We start from the raw sequence: 23,770 nt of genomic DNA on the forward strand, positions 1-23,770 counted from the left end.
TTGCAAACACAACTTGACTAAAAACTGCTTTTAAAGTAAAAGCTAAAAATCCAAATAGTCAGACTAAAAGTACAACTAGCGTTGTCTATAAAAAAATGTGTAAATCTAGCCTACTACTAAGCTAGTGAGGCAAAGAAATAATAATTACAAGTGCATAAAAACTCTGCTGGTGTTTGTAAAACTGAGTTAATACAAATACCTATGTTAGTGCACTAAACTGTGTATGTTGAAGCACATCAAGTGTGCTGAACATAATTGGTAATAAGTAAAGTATCAAGATAAAACTACACTTCCTGATGTACAGTAACCAATCATTATTGTGACAGAGGATGCCTTGTATTCCAGACACAAGTCACGTCTTAGTAGTCTGTAGGATACTGAGTATAGTGACTGGGCTTTGAGTTGGTCATGTAGGACATATTGTTTAGGCCTTATATCCTTTTATTAAGGTACCTCTGTGGGCATTGCAGTCACGTATCTGGCCTAACGAGGGCTGAGTAAAGGGGGACAATGATATTCCTTGATCTAGACATAATCCCTTTGTTTCTAAGATGTGCAAAATACAAGTCCTTTCTTATGACAATATTGGTCAACATGTTGGTTGAAAGTTAGGTTAATGCCCACATAAGTTCCCAAATCCTAAATAATTATTGTTAACAGTATTTCTCTAATATGTGAGCAATTCAAGACCAAATGTGCATTCATTTAACTTTTACATTTCATCAACGAGTGAACTAAGACACTGACATGTTCAGCTATATGCTTATTTTTTTCATTGCTGCCCCATTAATCACTTTACCTTTACCAGGTGTCTTGCATGCAAGTCATTGTGCTCCTTTAATTGCTGTTCTCTGGGGGGTGATGTTTAGTTGGCAGGGATCCTGGGTCACCATCTTGTGCAACAGATTTTTTTTTTAATAGATGCCTTTTAAAATCCCACATCACAATACCAGAAGTCTGCAATGAACCAGTCCTACACAGTTGACTGTTGATGACATGGCTGAACATCACACTCCATATAGGTGGTTGCTGCTGGTCTAACCACACTTTTGTAAAACCCTTCCCTTATTTACTGGTGTCCTTTGCTAAGAAATGACTGAGATCTGCATTATGTGCCATATATGGTCAATCATTGTAACTGATGAAATGAATTACATCCTATACTGCTGCATTAAGTTTCACCATTTAAGTGACTTACATGGCCATATCCAATAGTTTAACTGCTATTTAATTGCAGTCTCAGCAGCACACTTACCTTTAGTACAGAAGGCTGTGGATTCTAGTCCCATAACTAGTTGGATTAATTTTTCCATTACTGACACTGCAGTGCAACATAAGGGGGTGCTGTATTCCTGAGTTTGACATGTTTTGGATGAGACATTAAACCGGGGCCCCACCTGCCTAAATTTTGATAGCGCAGGTGGATGTAAAAGACCACATAGCACTTACTGAAAAGAGTAGGGATGCTTTATTAACATTTAAATTCATTTTATATATATATATATATATATATATATATATATATATATATATATATATATATATATATATATATATATATATATATATATATATATATATAGGAGCACTTTATAAGCTCGAAATACTGAAATCTCTAATTTCAGAATCTCAAGCTCATAAAGTGGAAGGATCGGAAGATCACAACCCCAGAAGTGCGAAATTCAAAATCTCGAATGCCAGAGATTTTGAATTAGTGGTTCTGGTGTTGCGCTGTGTTCATGGATTCAGGTAAGTGTTTACGTTTAAGGGTGTTGGGTAGGGGCTGTAGTGTGTGTTAGTTTGTGCTGTTACTGTGATGTGTGTGTGGGAGAGGAGTGTAGTTTGTGTGGTGGTGTTTCATATGTGTATGTGTATGTAGTGCAACCTTGGAGTTAAAATATTTAAGTAGGGGGGTGTGGGGGGTGCAGGGGGGCTTGTCCCCCTGCATAATAAGAGTAGGTGTGTGTGCTTGTTTAGTTGTGTGCGTGTGTGTTGGATTGGTTTTTGAAAGTGTAGGGAGATGTGTGTGTCTGTGTTTCTATGTGTTGTGTACTGTGTGCTCTGCGTTTTTAAGGTTTTATGGTTTCGGAAGTTTGTATTTCGCGGTTTTGTGGTTTTGGGTATTTGGATTTTCCACTTTATGGGCTCGGGATTCTGAAATTTGAGATTTCAGAATTTTGAGCTTATAAAGTGAATCCGTGTATATATATATATATATATATATATATATATATATATATATATACGCATACATTTAACTCTCTCATTTTTACATTCACAATTGAAATAATTTGCAAGTTATCAGCATAAAAGAACTTAACTAAACAGTTCTATTTATTTCATTCTTTTTTTTTATATTTACCCTCTATCTCCCCACCCTTTCTTATACAACTACCTCCTTATTTCAGGTAATATTTCATCATTTTCCATTTTTTTTGTTATATGACAGATTCTCACATCTTTTTTCCACAGCACCCATATTGTCTCAAACAGTACTTTATCCCATTTATCAGTGACAGAGTGCTTTACTTTCATACTTCCCATTAATATTATATTTATACATTTAAAGTCTTCCCATTTATATTAATACTTAAACTTTTCCCAAAATTCTTACTTTTTTGCAATCTAAAAAACAAAAATTCTTATTTCTTCTTTACCACATTCAACACATTTTCTTTTTTTCAATCACCTTATAGTTCTTATTCCCTTTCACTGGTAACGTATCCACAAAAAATCATCTGCTTCATAAAAACTTTCAAACCTTTCTTTTTAGACTTTTATTGCATTTTTTTCATCTTCTTTTAATTCCTTCCATGAGCACACCATTTTTTTTTTCTAAAATCATATTATACTATTCCTTCCTTTTCAATCAACCCCACTTACTTTTAAATTCCACAATTTCATTTTTGCCATATTATTTTACTTCCACCCTGTCCCTTTTTTGTTTTCCTTGTTTTTTCTTCCCATACATTTCTTTTTATTTTTCATGTAGCATCTTACTTATAATTTCTTTTTGTCTTACCTTTCTCATTACCAAAATTCATGCCTAGATGCTAAATGCATTACTGGATTTTTTAAATTCAAACCACTTTCTTCTGTTTTCTTATACATTATCCTTCTTATCACTGGATTCAGCCTTGATCCCCAATCTCTCTCTCTCTCTCTTCATTGACTTATTGCACTTTCATATTTACCAAATATCATTCCCAAAGTCTTCATTTGTTTTCTTGTGAAGCATATTCCATTTATTTTTTATCTTACCAAATCCCTTACACTTCATTTTGTTTAATCGCAAACCAGTTTTTTAACAGCTTTTTCTGATCCTTATTACAACCTCACTTATCCGTCCCTTGGTTTGTTATTATTAGAATTAAATTATCTGCATATGTCATACATATTGATAATATAACATTTCTATCCGTTTCATATCTTGCCTCCCTCATTTCATTATTAATGCAAATAAACATATATTTATCAGGCATCCCTGTTTTATTCTTCTGTACTTACTTTATAAAAGGCCTTAGTTGTATCACATACTATCAGCTTTACTTCTTTATTTTCTTTCAGTATAATCTTTACCATTTCTTTCAGAATAATTAAAAATCATTTTACATCTCTTCATTTTTATACTATAAACAACTTATACTACAACTTCATCCAATACTTTCTCCATCCTTTTTTCTAGTATTTTCGTAAAAGGTTGGGAGGGTGGCCTAATGGTTAAGGTGTTTGCCTTACAAACACAAGGTGCAGGGTTTGAGTCTCACAAGGGATAATTGGTTAGACTTAAAATGGCTCGCAAGGGCAGTTAGCTTAGTACTAATCTATGCCTATGAACCTATATTTTGTAGATGTTATTCTCTAGTATTATGGTCCTCCAGTTTTTATACCTTTCTTTCATCCTTTTTCCATATATATTTTATCACTCCACTACATATACCTTCTTCCATTATACTTCACTTCATCCATTCATTTAATATTTAAAATAAATCTCTTCTGTCTTTACTCATTTTCTTACAATAGTCATAATTTATACCATCTTTAGTCACTTCCTTTTCCTATTTGTCATAATTCCTTAAAATGTATTTATATTTCCTATGATTTCTCTTTTATTCTTCTTCTTTCCACTCCTTTTTTCCCTACTTTTTTATACCCGGTATCAAGTAAGCAAAAATCTCCATTTTTATTTTTTACATCATTTCAAAGCCAACAAACTTCTTATATCATGTTTAATGCTGTTCACATTTAATGCTAAAATTCCTATATCATCCTTTTCTTTGTTTTATAAGTATTTTATTTCCAGATCTTATTTTTCTTTTCCACTCCTAAGTGTCCCTCCAATTGATTCTCCACTATCAAATCCACATACCATTGCTCTGTAATAGTTGCCAGGTTTCATATTAATATTAGCCTCCAAATTATCAACAGTAGAACCTAAATTCACGATCGGTTGAAATCTTGTAACTCTCCACTCTATTACCTCTTGTTTACAAGTTTCCACTTAGCTAGAGAGGTATGCCCGGTCCAGAAACGTGGACCATATGTTCTAATTCAATGTGGAAACACGCATCATTTGATGTCCCGAATGGTAGATTTAATTGTAACATGAAAGGCCAGCGAGCTTTGTTTGCTTTTATATTTTGTTTTTCTTACGAAGTTTGGGTTCTTGTTTAGATACAATACCACATTCTCCAAAGTACTGCACTGGTAAATGAGTGGCTTGTGCTCACTGACATTAATGATACTTAAAACACACACACACACACACACACACACACACACACACACACACACACACACACACACACACACACACACACACACACACTGTAGCACTGCAAAATGCTGAGACTAGATTTTAGCAAGCAGAATACTGTGTGAATGGCTGAAAGAATGACTGCAGAGAATCTGGACAAACAAATGTACAGATCTGTTAGTAAATGTACATTTTACTCACACACATGTAGGTATCTCACTTATACCCATCCTGACACACACACACACACACACACACACACACACACACACACACACACACACACACACACACACACACACACACACACACACACACACACACACACACACACACACACACACACACACACACACACACACACACACACAGTGACCGTTGTATTTTTATCAAGGTTGGCTTAGTGGTGTAGTGGTGTATACATCGATTATCTCATCATCTCGTCTTGTATATTTTAAGTGACTATTAATGCATTTTTACATTCTGAATATTCTGATGACAGATTTAGCCATAATCCTTAAAAACAGATTATTGCTGTATTGACGGTGTTGTAGTTATAAGCTGAAGGATTTATTTTGTGGGAGACTTGTACTACTTATTAAGAATGGGGAATTTAAACTGCTAAAAAATGAAGTCTCGCTCTATATGTTCTGCAATTACAGTGTTATTTGAAATTCTGTCTCCTACTTTTCTATGCAGCTCTTTGACCACATTGTAGACTGCATTATAGACTTCGTGAAAAAGCAAGGGAAGATGGGATGCCGACTGCCTTTGGGCTTCACATTCTCTTTCCCATGTAGGCAGACAGGACTGGACAAGGTAAGTGAAAACAAGGAAAAGATGATGTTTTGTAGGAAATAACTCACAGCCTCTCAGTAAAGTGTAGGGGATATAAAAATTACACAAAGGAGAAAATTACTTTAGGACATGGCTGTTGTATTATCTATGGAAAACTTTAATTTTTATATAGAACAATTGAAATGGATAGTTACAAAAAATCAAGTAAAGGCAAAATCAAGGCTGTGGAAATGATTATGTTTATTAATGAGTTGGCGTCTTGTAAACTGTTCGGCAGTTCAGGCTAATGCATGATAAATGTTCTGATGACAGTCATGATCAGAGGTTGAAAAGAGTGCACTTTTCATATTCTGTGTTCCTTTGTTGGCATGCTCCACTGATTTGAAAAAGGGTCCGATCCAGTACCAGGCACTCGGGCAGAACGGAGAAAGGCGTACAAGATGAATGAATTCTCCACCAAGTTGATACCAACGGTTTTATTCCACAAAACACATAAATAGAAGATTCCAAGGCAAAAAACACGATAAAAATAATGCTGAATAGTGCAATTTTGCAAAGCACTTTAAATCTAATTCAAACAATGAAACGGTTGAGCGCTTTCATCTGACAATAACAGATTTCATCAGAACCATGTTGTTGTCTACATCATCAGTTTAAATAACCAGCATTTTGGCGCCAAACATTAATTAGTAATTAATTATTCATTGTTAGACCGGAAATGCATTTGATCATGATATAATTTCCATGTTATCCACAATTAAATATTATAAATGTTAAGTTACTAATACATAAAATATATTTAAACAGTATATATGAAAATTTTATGTTAAAAATCACATTTTAATGTTTATGTGCGTTGCTGGTATGCAGACCTTCCTTATTTATTGATATTATGTCCTTACCAAAAACGCACTAACTATGACTACAATAAATACTATAAATACATAAATAAATACTATCTAAACCAGCCTACCTATATCAATGGATGACTTTGTAAGTTAGAATACATGCATAAATTCTAATTCTGATAGTTCTATATTATTACATATTTAATTATTAAAAATTAAAATAATATAATAATGCTCCACTGATTTGGCTGTTTGTGAACTCCTCCTTGCCATAAATTGTTTCCCAGTGTCTTGCTGCCAGTTTTCATCCAGTTTTCTACTCCATGGGGATGAATCCCCTTTATGCAAACCTGTCTGCCTTCATCAGATGGTTTAGACTTCTGCTTTGGGCCTTTGATGTAGGATTGTTACATAAACATCATCCTTTAGATAAAATGTCCTCTTTAATTTAGCTCAGGCTGTGTTGTTAGACCCAGTTACAGAGATGTGATTGTTTTCAGTCTTGCCTGTTGAAGGCTCATATTAGCTCTCTACATCTTGCTGTATTTTGTATTGTTCATACAGTAAAATCTTAGCTCAGTAAACATATTCTGTATCCTCTCTTTTGGTCAACAGGGCATCCTGATAACCTGGACAAAAGGGTTCAATGCAACAGAGTGTGAGGGGAAAGATGTGGTGATGCTTCTTCGTGAGGCCATTAAACGAAAACAGGTATCTGTTAATAATCAGTGTGATTTGAATTCAACTTTTCTGTGGTTGTATTATAGTATTGCCTGTTGTCCTAATACACTTCAAGGCACTGGCAACACCATTTTATGTTCGTCTGTATAAAGATGAGCATTTTATTTACTCAAAAATATGTGGTGCTATGCAAATGCATGTAAGCCTCTGATACTGGACAAGTGTTTAGAAATGTGTCTATGTGTCACACCTCATCACTAAGGGCGTTTCAACCAGAAAAAAGGAGGTCATTGTCCCACTGTATTCATCCCTCATTAGACCCATTATAGAATACAATGCCCCATTTGGTATATACCTCTCAAGACATCTGCAACAACTGGAAAGGCCCCAGAAATATCTCACTAAAAGAATCACAGGCCTAAAGCAGATGTCCTATGGTGACTGACTAAAAAAAACTCCAGCTATACTCTGTCGCATACTATCTACTCAGAGGCAATCTCTGCTTAACATACAAGGCCATGTCAAACCCAGAGCTGTTGGACATGCTACACTTAAAGAAATCCCTATCCCTCAGAGCCAATAGCTCCAGGGATCTAAACCTTGTCATCATAATGAACAAAACAGGCTGGAGGGATAGGTTCCTGACCCAGAGACTCCCCAGACTCTGGAATTGACTGCCCATGCATGTCAAGCAGAGCGCCTTTTTGGCCCTCTTGAAAAGGAACCTTGACAACTGGATGGGAGATAGGAAATTCATCCTGGGGATCACATCAGTCACCCTGCTAGACAGGAGTCCAAGGAAGTAAATATTCTGGGAAGAAATAGCCAGGGAATTGTTATGGCTAGGCTTGTATAGGCCCTAGGGCCGATAGTCTAGTACCAACCTATGAACCTATGAAATGGGAAGCCTAAATACAAAAAGAGGCAATGTTTGCTAATATTGATTGCCTGTTTCGCTATATTTAGATGGGTGGGTTCCTTTTAGCCATCCTGCTTCCTGACTGAGAAAAAAAAGGTACAGCTATTCCAGTTTGCAATTCCTCTTCTCTGGTATAGCCATTGGAGTTAGGAGCATGGTCACTGACACCTTTTCAGCTGTGTCTCCACAAAAATGTATGTGCAAATTGCAGTTTTCTGCAGGGAATATGTGTTTACAAAACATATATAGACAAGACATCTTTGGAGAACTGTGTAGCTTAAGTAATTTATTTTTGCAGGACCCGCTTGTCATTACAACATTGCTGTCTAGTAGGCATCACTGCAAGCAAGTGTAAGGAATAGTTGACAGCCAGGGGCTCTAGACTTTAATATATGTCTGCCAGATAAAAATTGCAGACCGTACTTGTTAACTGCTCTTCTGGTATGCATTTAGGAAGAGACTAGCATTACATGTGGCTGGATGTGAAGAAATGATGAATGCATATATAATGCTTATAATTTATTTAAGGATGAATTTCACCTCCTACTATGCACAGGCTCCAGGGAAAGCATAGACAAAAGAAACTGCTACAGTTCTAATCTAAAAGCATTTCATAATGTTTGCTAAAAGAAAAGATTACTTCAAATAATCCAATAGTAAAAGTGCAATGACAGAGCTACAGATTGCAAAAGTGATGTCATTAACACTGGGCAAACTCAGGCTGCTATGGACTAGAATATGTAGACTTACAAATGCTGAAAAGCCATGGTGGTGTAGCGGTAGCACTATCGGCTCATAGCAAAAGTTTCTCCCATTCGATTCTCGGCTGGAACGCCTTGTGTGTGGAGTCTGCATGTCCTCCCCACGGTCGAGTGGTGTTCGAAAGACATGCGTGAATGGGCATGCCTTCATTGAAGGTTGGGCGTCAGGCTGGCACCTCAGCACCGTAAAATCGACTGCCAATCATTAGCGGACCGGAGTTCTGCTGTGGCGACCCCTAACCGGGAAAAGCTGAAAGAAAAACAACAACAAATGCTGCTACAAAAGTTTTATAAGAAATGAGAAAAAGCAGACCATTTCAGGCAAACACCTTCTGTTTTTGCACCCAGTTATCTTTTTGTCCAACCTAGTGAAATGTTGAAGGAGCTGTGTAACAGTATGTCATTATTTGTTGTATTGCATTTGTTTATAGAAGTTTGATAAATGGGTTGGTCAAATTGGGCAAGGCCTTTTTTCTTTCAAAATCTGAGACCAGAGGAGTTGTCAAGAACTGCATAACATATACAATTATGTTTAAAATATAAAGTTGGCATTTAATTGCAATTAACTGAAACAAATACTCAGTACTTGTACAGCATCAGTGCTTTTTAAAAATCATATTGTGTTTTAAGATGTATCAAGCATCTCTCCAGCAATATTACTTTCATAAGCATATAGTATATTTCAAGATGAATTGCATGGCTTCAATCAAAATTATTTATAACTTTTAAAAATCATCATAATATTTTACAGTTTTGAATTAAAGGATCCTGGAAGCTGGCATCCAAAGTTGTTTTTTGTGTGCAGGCAAACACTCCTTCTTCCCCAACAGATGCACACACAGAAAGAAGCACACACATTTATGCGGATGGCTTTCTTCTCAGCAAACACACACACACACACACACACACACACACACACACACACACCCATATATATATATATATATATATATATATATATATATATATGTATATATATATATCCGTGGCGAATACAGAAAGACATGATTATTTTTTACTTTTTTTTATCCTCTGTTGCTCTGACCAGTGTGGGATTACTGTTGCCAAGTTGGTTGTCATGCCACTTACCTGTTTCTATGTATGAGTATTAAGATGATAATGAAACTGATGTGCGGGAAAATTTATCATCCAGATCACTAAGAAGTACCCCAACATCTTATGGGCAGGAAGCACATAATGTTGAGTAAAACACAGATGCAGAAATCAAGAAGATTAATAAAAACTTACTAAAAGAGTATCTGTGGAAAGCAGCCGTGTTCTTGGCAAAATTAAGATTTGTGTACTAGATTACTAATTCACATGTCAAAGGCAGATGAAACACATGAAAAGATTAACTAACATGAAATTATTTGTTTACTTTGTTCCACTTGATAATCAGAATCATTTTTGTCTTCCTTGAAGGGTGTTGAACTGGATGTCGTTGCCATTGTGAATGACACTGTGGGGACCATGATGTCTTGTGCATATAATGACAGTAATTGTGAAATTGGCCTTATTGTTGGTAAGTGCTGTAGGAAATGAGGCACATTTTCTTTATACCATTGTAAACAGTGCAGTAATTTCTAGGGAGCAGGAAATCACAACTGTGTGATCTGAAACACGTAAAAGGTAGGAAGGAGGCTAGGAAGTCTGAATTACATTTGAAGAAAACACAGGAAACAAGACATATTCAGTTACTGAACATCAAATGCAATATGGTCAAAACCATATTATCAAAGTTCTGTAACTTCGAAAATAAAAATAAAAAAAATTTTAAACATCAAATACTTACCTTAACTGCGCCCCCCCCACCCCACACCGCCCGCTACTTAAATATACCAACTCTGAGATCGCACTTTAACGTAGTATGGTGCAGAAAGGGAAGATTTCCCTTTCCTACACTATAGCGCAATCTCAGAGTTTAAGTAGCGGGTGGTGTGGGGGTGCATGGGGGCTTACCCTCCTGCCTAGACTCATTAGTTTTTTTTTCTTTGTTCTACAAATATTTTTATTGTGTTTCGATTGTTTAATAGTTCGATGCATAGAGTTTGATGTTTATGCATTCAAACTAATAAACATTCGAGATTATAATATAGACCCCCATATTCAGGTGTAAAATTTCAAAATATATATATATATATATATATATATATATATATATATATATATATATATGTGTGTATATATATATATATATATATATTATGGTTAATTACATCTTGCTTTGTCAAGATGCAATGGATCACTTCCAAAACATCACACCACCATATTGGATCACAAATCTAAGGAATACCCACCAAAACATCCCCATATCTCACAAGAGGAATATTTTTTTACAGGGGAAAATCCCCTATGCCCCTTATTGTTGCACCCCCCCACACACACACACACCCTACACACCCTAATTATACTAAGTCCAACCTCACACAAAGAGAAAAGGGAATGAGTGAAAAACAACTATAAAACCTACCATTTTCCCAGTTTTTCATATCCTGCCCAACATCTGGCAGCTGAGCATTGATATGCCAATAATGATAAAAACTATGCATTCATTTCAGATGTTATTACAAGTCACACAGTAAACAGTGGTGTTTCCTTGTAATGTACATGGTCCAAAATAGACAGTACAGTCTGTACTGATTTATTTAGTTCTTTGAATCCCTGTATTACCTTTTGTCTTTTATAATTCACTTGCCCTATGCATGGAAGATTGTTTTTAATCACAGGAGCAGAATATTGTGGTTAATAAAGCTATACTAATGTTAATAGGCTATAGGGTCCACATCTGCTATGCAGGGAAGACAGTAACATTTGTATGGCACTCACACTCAAGGTGTTCCTCACAAGAATTCCCACCAAGGCTTGATTAAAAGTTTACACAGTAAACTTGTGGCAGGGTCTGAGAAATTTAGGGGGTACACAAATATTGACTAATGAAAAAACTGACAAAGTTTGCTTCCTCCTCCTTTTTGTATGGAGGTACAGTCATAATTGTGGTCAGAAATAATCTACAGATGCCTGTTGGCAGACCTTCTTATTTAGACTGTGGTGAGAGATGACGTATGTGGCTTTCATGAATGGTTGCAGGGGTCCTTTGTGACTGCTGTGCACAGAATTTTGTTAAGAATAAATCACAGCTTTTTCCTGTCATGAATTCCCATTTAATTAATTGTTTTTTTTCTGATAAACAAGTAAATGAGAAGATCCAACGCATCTTTTTTAAGTTGCTACCTAAAAGAATACAAAAAGAAAGACTAATATTACAAAGTATGTCATATTAATAGTAATACTTAAACAAAATTAGTAATGGGCAGTATGGAAGCAGACTGCTTAGAATATGTTTAAACGGCATGCTGTAGTGACCCATGGATATAATGATGCATTTGTGTTTATGACACACTTAATATTTAATTCTGTTTACAGTTCTTATGTATAAAATTTGTGTTTTGCTTTTACTGATTGATGTTTGCATTTGTGTACATACTGAAGGCTATATAGATAACGGATAATGTATCTTATGCATGTAATTTATGCAATGTCTTTTTGTTATCATCCGCAAAAGAAAAGCACATTTTGCACCCATTGGATCCTTCCAGCCAGCAGCATTAAATTAACCCCTAAAGCTGTAAAGGCTGAAATAAGGATCATGTAAGTAATATACAGATTTGAATTTCTGCTTGTAATGAGTTGAACCTAGGGAATGTCAACTGTGTGAAGGATGTAAAATCACTTGGCAACCCCTTTTAGATTGTCAAAAGCTAACATTAACAAAAATTAAGTCACATCAGCATCATATCACCCAATGAGAGATAAGAACAGCACTGTCCAGCCATCCAGTCCTTTTGTTGCATATCCATTGCTGAATTAAGTGCTTCAACACATTTTAAAGGTTTTGTTACTTTCCACCACTGCTCCATGGTGGCATCGGTAAGTGTGTTACAGCTTCCACAGGTGTAAAACACTTAACACCCCTACATTTTTTGCCTAACTTTTGCAGTTTAATAAGGAGGATGCTCAGGTCCGTCTACTACAAAGAATTATGATTAGGTCTGCCCTATCATAGCACTCATTGTTGCAAAGAATTATGATTAGGTCTGCCCTGTCATAATCCTCATTGTTAAATGTTCTTGACTTGCAAGTCAAAATTCACCTCTTCAGCTTTGTTCTCTAAGTCAGTTTTTTGACATTCATAATCTGCTTTAAACATGTAGCAGTAAAACGGCCATGAGTATAAAACAAAATGAGGTGGTGCCTTAACATGGCTTGTCAGTTCACTCAAAACTGGTGTATAAATTTGATTGTAGAAAAAAAATAAAGCTGCTATGCCATAATGAAAAAGTGGTACAATGTTGTAAAATGTAGCCTCGAGTGTCTTGCAGATGGCTTGATACTTTTCTTTAAAATATCTGGTTTCACACTTGATAAAACGTTGAAAAATGCAAAGGAATACTGCAGGATATGAGTGTTCAAGGACTTTCCCGGGTTTCAAGATTCCTTCTGAGGTTGTTTTCTCCAGGAAGACTCAGTATAGCTATAGGAGTTACTTTCCCCATTGAAAAACAGCCTGTGATAGAAAGTAAGAGTGTGAGATGGTCATTGGCTAAACTGCATATGAGGAGGAAGAGATTAAGAAAGGTACTTAATGAATTAAGCATGTGACTAATTATATATTCTTTACCTATTGGTCAGGGATTCATCCTATGCTCTATATTGAAATTATTTGACAACTCTGAAAACAAACACCCCAAGATGTTTGACTTGACTTTTTACAGATATACAGTTAAGTGTTATGTGGAAGTAGTGTAATACATGATTTATAGACCCCTGCTGTTTAAACCCATTCTGCATTTAAAATGTAAACTATTTGATTTACCTCCTATACATTTTCAATTTAACCACAGTCAGAGCATTAAAAACACTACAGAAGCAGTCGTTTGATGACCAAATGAAGAAAACAAAGAGAAAGTGCATGTTACTTATAAGGGCAAGGGATATGAAGAAAGTGAAAAAACAGGAGCGAGAAGCACAGAAAGGCAGTAGCTGGAAAGAGAAGTTATAAAGTGATGAGGCTAGAGCAACTGCAAGCAGGCATTGCAAAACAGGTAAGTGAGGTGTAAGGAGTGTTTGCAGAGGATTGAAGATGTATAAGAAACTGAAAAACAGTACAGGGAAGGCTGAGACTGTATACAAACAGGAGAGCTACAAGTAGTGAGAGTTAGGAAAATGAGGAGACAGGCTATAATATGAGGACGAATGCTACTAATGTAGCCTGAATAAAAAGCGGTCACATTTTACACGTGTTGAGATATCAGCTTTAGTGTTTCAGCATTGTAGAGGTCTAATGAGGAGACAGGGTATAATATGAAGACGAATGCTACTAATGTAGCCTGAATAGAAAGCAGTCACATTTTACACATGTTGAGATATCAGCTTTAGTGTTTCAGCATTGTAGAGGTCTAATGAGGAGACAAGGTATAATATGAGGACGAATGCTACTAATGTAGCCTGAAGAATCCTTTATAAATGCATTCTATGAACACCTTCATGAATGCATGGATCATGCAATCCCAAATAAAACCAAGACCCAATCCTCCAAAGGCAGACGTCCTGTCTGGTGGACCCCAGCCATAAACAAGCTATACAATAGAAGGAGGAAGCTACTACATGATAGAGCAAAATCCCAAAAAGGGAAGGCATCTCTGATCAGTATTAGCAAAAAACTACGGGCACTCATAAAATCGTCTAAGGCCAGCTTCAAGAGAAAAATTGCACAGGACACTAAGGATAATCACAATGCTTTCTTTAGTTATGTTAGGAACCTGGGTGGGAATTCCCAGATATGCTCAGAATTAGTCCAAAATGACAAAAAATACACCGAACCCACAGACATTGCCAACATCCTAGCTGACAGGTTCAGCGCAAACTTCTCCCCCCCCTTTCCCACCAAAAGGGCAAATATCTATCCCAGCAGAGTGCTGCCCCCCTGAAATCTCAGATGCTCAGGTAAGAGCCACCCTCTCCAAAGCAAAAAACACAGCATCAATGGGACCAGATGGTGTCCCGGGCTGCGTCCTACATGAACTCCAAGAAGAGCTAAACCCAAACATAAAACTACTGTTCAATCTCAGCCTTACTACAGGATATGTACCCAAAGAGTGGCGTACAGCAACAGTGTTCCCTCTCCACAAAGGTGGTGCCTCAATGGACCCTGGAAACTGTCGCCCCATAAGCCTGACTAGCTTGGTCTGCAAAGCTATGGAAAGGATCATCATGGACCTCATAAATAAAGATATTGGGGACCTACAGACACTGGATCCTACCCAGTTCGGCTTTGTTAAGGGCAGATCCTGCCTCTTAAACCTGGTCGACTTCTTTGAAACCGTCACCAAGGCCATTGACGAAGGGAAGGTGGTCCACACAGCCTACCTGGACCTCACAAAAGCCTTCGATACAATACCCCACTTGGGCATTATAGATAAGCTCACCAGCTTAAATATAAACCCCTATGTTACTAGATGGGTTGCAAACTGGCTCAAGGACAGAATCCACATGGTTAGAATTGCTGGAGCCATGTCAGACTCCAAACCAGTTACAAGTGGCGTCCCACAAGGCTCAGTCCTGGGACCTCTCTTGTTCGGTATATATTTCTCGGAGGTACAGGCCAACATGGAAGGACTGTGGCTGACCAAGTTCGCAGATGACTGCAAACTGGGCGCCATAATCGACTCTCCAGCCGACACAAGCATCCTCCAAAAGGGCCTCATAGAAACAGACAACTGGTGCCAGAGCCATGGCCTCAAGCTAAACTCCAAAAAGTGTATAGTCATCCCCTTTGGCAAAAACAAAGTGCCCACAAATTACCACATAGGTGGTAATCCATTAAGTATAGAAGAAGTAATTAGGGACCTGGGGACCCAAGTCGATAGCAATCTCTCATTTGACAACCACGTGGCCAAAGTGGTTAGAAAAACATTTTATATAGCCCACCTAATCATGAAGGGATTCACATCTAGATCAGGAGAGGTCATCGTGCCTCTTTACTCATCCCTCATCAGGCCCATAATCGAGTACAATGCCCCTTTTGGGATGTACCTTACCAAACACCTGCAGCAACTGGAATGACCCCAAAAGTACCTCACCAAGAGGATCAAAGGGCTCAAACAGATGCCATATGCTGCCCGGTTAAAGAAACTCCAGCTCTACTCAGTGGCATACCACCTGCTCAGAGGCGATCTGTGCCTGACGTATAAAGCCATGTCCAACCCGGAATTAAGGGACATGCTGCACCTCAAAAAATCCAAATCCCATCAAGCTACGCGCTCGAGAGACTTGAACCTCAGCTCTGAAATAAATAGGACATGCTGGAGGGACAGATTCATAACCCAGAGGCTCCCTTCACTCTGGAATAAAATCCCAGTCCAGGTTAGGCAGAGTCCCTCACTGACTCTCTTCAAGAGGAATCTTGATGAGTGGGTGGGAGATCGTAGGTTTACCCCGGGTATCACTTCTGTGTCACTGTTAGACAGAGGCACAGTATACTAACCTCGAAAAAGGGCATAACAAAATTAATTTAAAATGGGTGGCGAAAGCCAAACATACTCTGGCTAGGCTTATAAATGCCCTAGGGAAGATAGCCTAGTATGAACCTATGAACCTATGAATAGAAAGCAGTCACATTTTACAGGTGTTGAGATATCAGCTTTAGTGTTTCAGCATTGTAGAGGTATAACTACCTCAAGGCCAGGCATCCTTTTGCAGTTGTCTTTAACTGCTTGACTGAGTTTAGTTATCTCTTGCTGATATGCCAAGACATAAAATCAGACAGAAGAGTACCAAACAAGTAGAAATGAATAAACAGCCTTATGGTACCATTCTTAGCAAGTGGTCACGTCTGCATTTTAAAATTCTGTACTGGAATTTGGAACTGATTTTGAACAGAAACATTCTTGTTATTTGTCTGTTTCACTTTTCCATCCAACATGACCATTTGCATGGCTGGACGGCTATCCGATAATGTTTGATTATAAAAAAAAGGTTATATAAAAACAGCATTAGAACCACAGACTTCTTTAAAATAGTTCATAGAAGTATTGGCGATAGATTTTTTTCCCTGTGGAACATTGAAAAAGGTAGGGAAACTGACTGACATACTGGACTATGGAAAAACAGCAATGATGAGTCCACACGCAAGAAACATAGCAAGAGAAAAGGATATGTGTCAAAAGGTAACATTGTTTTCTTGTGTCGAGGAGTAATGATGCATTTGTTTGTAGGAACTGGAAGCAATGCCTGTTACATGGAAGAAATGTCCAATATCAAGAACGTGGAGGGAGACATTGGACAGATGTGTATCAACATGGAGTGGGGAGCCTTTGGAGACAATGGGTGTCTTGATGTCTTTGTGACACAGTACGATCAGATAGTTGATAAAGCTTCAATCAATCCTGGGAAGCAGAGGTAAGTTCTGCTAGTGTACTAAAGAGACTGCATAAGCTGATAGAGAAGTTGAAATTTAGCTGTGATGAAGCTTATTTGGGTGAGAGTTGCATCGGTACTGTACATCTAAAGAGGATATAATGCATCTGTGTGCATTTCTTAGTCATAGTGGAATCTTGGTGTATGTGCATTTCTGTGGAGATTGAAATGAGTTGTGAAAGTATGTAGCTTACAGTGATCAGGGAATGGGTTGGTGGTTGTATGGAGGAAGATGAAAATAGTTTGATGGAAAACGGTGTCAGCTGTAAAACCTGTGATCAGCATCTGAATTTTTAGAGGCAAGCCCCCTCCTTCTCATGCAGGTGGTCTGGGATTACTACACTACTACAGACCAAGAGCAGATCCCATACACACATATATATATATATATATATATATATATATATATATATATATATATATATATATATATATATATATATAGTGCATATATGTATATATATTAAAAAATTATTTCTATCTATATATGTGTGTATTCATATATTTTAGCAATAACTGACAAGTGGATATGGTATTTTGAAGATTTACCCACAGTTGTTGTGGTTTGATCATATGGCTGAAGCTGGTTATTACTATTATACAATGATGTTATTTAAGAAAGAAATTACTTACTTTTCTTTAATAATATTTTTAAATAACTGTGCTATGGTGTTCTTCGGCTTTGTTGATGTACTATGCATGCGTATGGGACTTACACTCCCACACTTATGCAGTACATCAGTGCTTTGCAATGCAAGCAACAGGGAAAGGAAGCTCTTTGTTGTTTCTTCCCTTTTTTTTTTTTTTTTTAAAAAAAAAATTGTGAATGTGGAAACAACATGGAAGGACAGTTTAGAGGTATGAGAGAGAGAGAGAGAGAGAGAGAGAGAGAGAGAGATACAGGGCAAAAATACAAGGAAAATCAGGTACATATTTTTTAGTTTTGCATAACATACATGATTTTCATTGTATTGTCTATGCCTTCTGTACATACCTCTCAACCTTTTAGTTCAAGAAAATTGCAAAGCCTTAGCATACAGGACTTTTTTCTATTGGTATATGCTCGATTTACAACATACGTGCTGGTTGGGCTGACTAATCATTGTGCATGTTTTTGAATACTAAAGAAATACCATTGTATAATTACACATCATCATCATCATCAACCCCCTTTTTCCCATTTTTTTACATGAGGTCGGGGTATCATGTTAACTGTCACCAACTCTCTCAATTCAGTGCCACACTCCTGCCTTCATTAGGATTGACCAGATGGCTTAGTGGTTAAGGTCTTCACCTACCATGCACAAGGTACAAGGTTCGTTTCTGACCAGTACCTGTTTGGAGTTTGCATGTTCTCCCTGTGTCTCTGTGGGATTTCTCCCATGTCCGAAAACATGCTGGGTGTTTCCATCTCAAACTCACCAATGAATGGAGCTCTGGGCAGCAGAACAGACTCTACATGGTGCCCTATAAGGGGAAGAGTTGTACAGACCAACTGCTTTGGGCATCTACTATGGTGTGCAGTATCCTCAAGATAGGAGAACATGGATCACAGACTGTGTGCTTTGGCAGAGCTAACCACTCAATGGTGTAAAATATGGCTGTAGGTAATTTGGTCATTGTATAATTACACACACATGTGTGTATATATATATATATATATATATATATATATATATATATATATATATATAAATATATAGATATATATATATATATATATATATATATATATATATATATATATATATATATATATATATATATATATATATATCATGGATCTACTTTGATCCAGCGAATTTACGTTTCATCAAAATGTAAATTTGCGACCTTACTTATGTTTGTGTAAAAACAAACAAAAATAAAATCTAAACCAGAAAAAAACACACACTAAAAACAAAAATAAAACCTAAACCAAAAAAAAAAAAACACACTAAACACAATTATACTGCACCCCCCCACACCCCTACATTTATATTCTCACTCCGAGATCCCACTACAGCGGGGAAAAAGGAATATTCCCTTATATTTCCAGAGAGGGGGGTACATGTGAGATAATGGTGCTGCAAAACAGTGCAGCAGTGATTATTCACAAAACCTGCTAAGCACTCAAAATGCCATCTGTCCAACATATATGTCCAAAATGCAAACTTGAAGCATGCAAGCCAAGAATTAGTAGGGGTGCCATCTTTTAAAATGCCCAAAGTGGGACACTTTTGTAAAAACATGAAATTTTGCAGGGCAAAACATATCCATGGCCAGGATATCTCTCAACCTCTCAGTGCAAGAAATCTGGATAAAGCTAAAAATAATTGGGGGACAACTAAATGTTAAATAAAAGGCATAAGCAATTCAAATGCTACAAGAACAAGCTTTTATTTTGGGAAAAACTTAAAGTTCTCTCCTTTACACTGATCATCATGCTTATCAACTGTCCAGATTTTTGCCTCTTATTTTTGGTCCGTTCTTCATAAAATTGGTGGTTTTCTGGCAAACAATTGAGCATTGACATCACTGATAGTATGAACCTATGAACCTATGAACCTATGAATAGTACTAAATAATGATACAATAAACACAGAGAACACTGTTAAAGCACCGAAGTAGATGACAGAAAATCCAGTCTGTAGATATCTCAAGCTTTATTACACACTTTTTAAATGCTTTAACTTGCTCACTGTGTTTTTCATGTTGCTCTGGTTTCGGGCTACTACTATTCACCGCTTAGCAAGCCTAGGCTCAACGTTTCCCTCCTACTAGGGGGTATATACCCATTATTATTTTGCTTGCTGTGCCTCTGTGCTGCAGGCTTGTTGATGACTGGGGGGTATATCTGATCTCCCTGATCCTGATAATCAAATTTCTCTTGAACAAGGCCCCAGAGGTGCTCTCGACATGGCCTTGTATGTTAGGCAAAGGTGAGCCTCTGAGCAAGCGTAGCGACCACTGAATAGAGAGTTCTTTCCAGTCGGGCGGCAGAGGACAGATGTGGACCCTTTATCCTTTTTTGGTGAGGAACTTTGTGGCCTCTCCCAGCTGCTGCAAGTGTCGGGTCAGATACATCCGAATGGGGCATTGTACTCAATCATTGGTCTGGACAGACTACTATCACCCTGGGTCCCCAGGTCCCTGATAACTTCTTCTATGCTCAGTGGATTGCCACCAAGGGTATGACTGCATTTTTTGGCATTTAACTTTAGGCCATGGCTCTGCACCAGTTATCCGCTTCTGTGAGACCCCTCTGAAGGATATCTGTGTCAGATGTGTTTACTGACTGTGGTACACCACTTGTGACAGGCTTTGAGTCTGACATGGCGCCAGCAACTCTGACCCTGTGGGTTCTGTCACCTCAGCCAGTTTGCAACCCATCTTGTGATGTATGGGTTAACATTTAAGCTGATGAGTTTTTCAATGATACCCGATGGGAAGGCTAATGGGCTTGTGACCTTTGGGACCAGTGGACCACGTGCAGCTTGTGATGCACTCAGCAGTAGTTATCGCCAGGGGTGATTAAATTAAAAGACAGCTGTCCTTGCAGGTTTAATTCCTCCTCGTTGATTTAAGGAGCACAGCACAGGGGGACACCATCAGGTCCCATGGATGCTGTGATTTTTGCTTTGGAGAAAGACTGAGACTTCTTCAGAAACACACCCACATCATTAAAACCCCTCCTTATAATAGACTCAATTAAACAATATGTCACATGACCATATAACAATTAATCCCTAAAATTCAAGGACAAATGCTTTATAAAATAAACTTGTGACAATATTGACTGAAAAGTCAAAAGACAGATAGTCAAAATGTTGAAACCTCAAAATATCAAAAAGAGAAATTTGCCCTTTCACCACTGTTGTGCCATCTCGGAGTTGGAATATATGGTTAGCAGGGGATGTGGGTGGTGCAGGAGTGCTTGCCCCATTAATTAAACAGGTTTCAATATTTTGACTTGTCAATATTTTGAAATGTTGAAATGTTGATGTTATGAATGAATGTATAATATATATAAATGTGTGTGTGTGTGTGTATTTGTATATATACAGACACGAAAACACATACACACATGTTGTAGCACTGATACCTTTAAACTTGCTACTTTAGAAGGGTCTTGTAGCTTAGTGATAGCTGGTCCCTTTAAGGTTACTAACCCAGAAGCAGGCAAGATGGTTTGAGTTAAGGAGGAACAGTTGCACACATAGATATTTAAAGCCCATTACTTTGATGCAAAGCAAGTTTGTAATCTTTGGGTCTGAAGAGGGTCCTGGTAGGATTCTAGAAGGAGTTCCTTATATTAGAAGGAAGGCAATATGGAAGGTATTATCTGATAGAAATGAGATGGGACACTTAAAATGACAACCCAGCTGGATTTATCCTTGTATATGTGGATAACTTTCTTGGGTGGCGTAAGCCCGGGAACCTTGTTGGCTAGACTTACGTAGGCCCTTGGGCCGATACGCTGATACCTACCTATGAACCTATGAACCTATAAGAAGAAGATATTTTGGTTTATTCCTGCCTATGGAACTGAAAAAGAGAGATGCTTTATTGCTTTGAGGTGTTGATAAGTTCATTTATTTTGCCTGCTAATGTGTCAGAACTGTCTATAAGAAAATATTGTCTCTCAAAGTAAAAAAGTATTGTTTGCAACTTGAACTATGAAAAGATTGTGCTGATCAGGAACCAGAAAAAAGATGATAAATGACTGCATTCTGAAATGTTTGGTATGAACTGTATTTTCTTTTTTTTTCTAAAACAGACATGAGTTAAACTGGAAAGCTGGTTCCAGTGTGGGGATTATATATATATATATATATATATATATATATATATATATATATATATATATATATATATATATATACCATTAAAATTGTGCTTGCTATTTTTTGAGAGAAGGTTTCACCCACGGGGGTGTGGGGGTGTTTGCCTTCCTTTAAAAAAAAAAATAATTAATTAGTTAAGTGACTGTGTTCCAAATCCTGTGTCCGTTTTCCTGTTACCTTTATCTAGCTCAGACTCAAATTCCCATAGTGCTCTCAAAAGGCCACATGCTGAACGATATACCATTACTTTCACTGCACTCTGCACCTATTAGGCAAAGCAGAAGATTCTTAAAAGAGTCCATTTGCTTCTTCCTGGCAAATGAGTATTTTTTCTCCCCCTATGTTGTTACTCAGGTCTGTATGCCTAGGCATGTTTTATCTTTTCTAATTCCATGTGCTCCATGCTCCCTAAACTCTCTCATTTCCCAGCAGTTTGGACTCAATCCTCCTAACGGAATTTCTTTCAAGACAGTTTTCTCCATTTGGAGCTATGCATGTACCCATCATGTAGGTTTGTAGGTTCATTGGTAAGTGCAAAGCTAGCTGCCCTTGTGGGTCATTTTAAGTCTAGCCAATTTCCCATTTGACGCTGGAATCAGCCTATCCCATTTGGTGTTAGATTCGCCTTACCCATCCTCTGGTCGATAATTATATGTTACTCCTAATGAAAATAACTGGGATCATAGAATAGATAGTCCGAGGGAGCCCATGCAAGGGATAACCATTTCCATTAGTAGTACAGAAGGCAGTCCTGGGGTAAATATTTTAGTATCCATCCATAGATCCAAGTTGCACTTCAATATGGACAGTGATGAGCTTTGTTTTATGTGTATGAAGAGTATTCTAGAGCAGTGGTATATTCTGAGAGTGTTACCTGTCCCTTCAAATTCTTGTGTTGATGTTTCAGAAGAAGTTTAAATTCCTGTACTGAGTATTTTTGATGCCATTTGACTTTCTGATGTGCAGTAGGTCCATCAGTATTGGTAAGGAGATTGCCTTGTATGCCAGACACGTCACCCCTTAGCAGACTGTATGTAGGATACTGAATATAATGGCAGAGCGTTGAGTCAGTTCACGAAGGACATATTATGTAGGCCTTGTATTCTTTTAGTAAGGTATCTCTGTGGGTCTGCGGGCATTCCAGTTGTTGCATTGTGTCTGGACAGATACATGCCATGGGGGCATTATACTCAATGACTGGCCTAATAAGGGCTGAGTAAAGGGGAGCAATGCCATCTCTAGAGCTAGATGCAATCCCTTTGTTTGTCTGCACAATATGTAAGGACTTTCTTATGGCAGTAGACACGTTAGTCAAAAGTTAGGTCACTGTCCTCCTAAGGTACCAAATCCTGAACAACTGGGTCAATTCGTAGGGGCACATTGTCAATGTGGTAGTTCCCCTAGGTAGACAACTTTCCAAAGGATACAGTCATTTTTTTTTTGACATTTAATTTCAGTCTATGATTCTGGCACCATTTATTTGTTTGGGATAACCTTCCTGCAGGATGGCTAAGTCATTTGTGATTTCTCACTTGCATCCATCTGCAAAGTTAGATATCCAGAGCCCTTTGTTATTGGCTTTTACTTCAGAAATAGATGCTAAACAGGACAGATCACATCACTGAGCTCTGAGGGACTCTATTGGTGACTGGTCTCTTTTGAGGAAGTAGATTCCCTGTTTCGATCTCCTATGTCCTATTTGTGAG

General features: G+C 37.5%; 1 protein-coding gene across 1 annotated transcript in view; it reads left to right on the top strand.

Annotated features, from left to right (window-relative positions):
- Nucleotides 1-23,770, top strand: part of HK3 (hexokinase 3) — a 411,658-nt gene that overhangs the window by 333,871 nt on the left and 54,017 nt on the right. The window contains exons 13-16 of the mRNA XM_044069296.1: nt 5,456-5,575; nt 7,018-7,113; nt 10,186-10,285; nt 17,037-17,220. Of these exons, the coding sequence (XP_043925231.1) occupies nt 5,456-5,575; nt 7,018-7,113; nt 10,186-10,285; nt 17,037-17,220 (500 nt within the window). The remainder of the gene's footprint in view (nt 1-5,455; nt 5,576-7,017; nt 7,114-10,185; nt 10,286-17,036; nt 17,221-23,770) is intronic.

This window comes from Protopterus annectens, chromosome 4.part0 (genome assembly GCF_019279795.1).
Source record: "Protopterus annectens isolate FY-2018-M chromosome 4.part0, PAN1.0, whole genome shotgun sequence".
Taxonomy (NCBI): Eukaryota; Metazoa; Chordata; order Ceratodontiformes; family Protopteridae; genus Protopterus; species Protopterus annectens.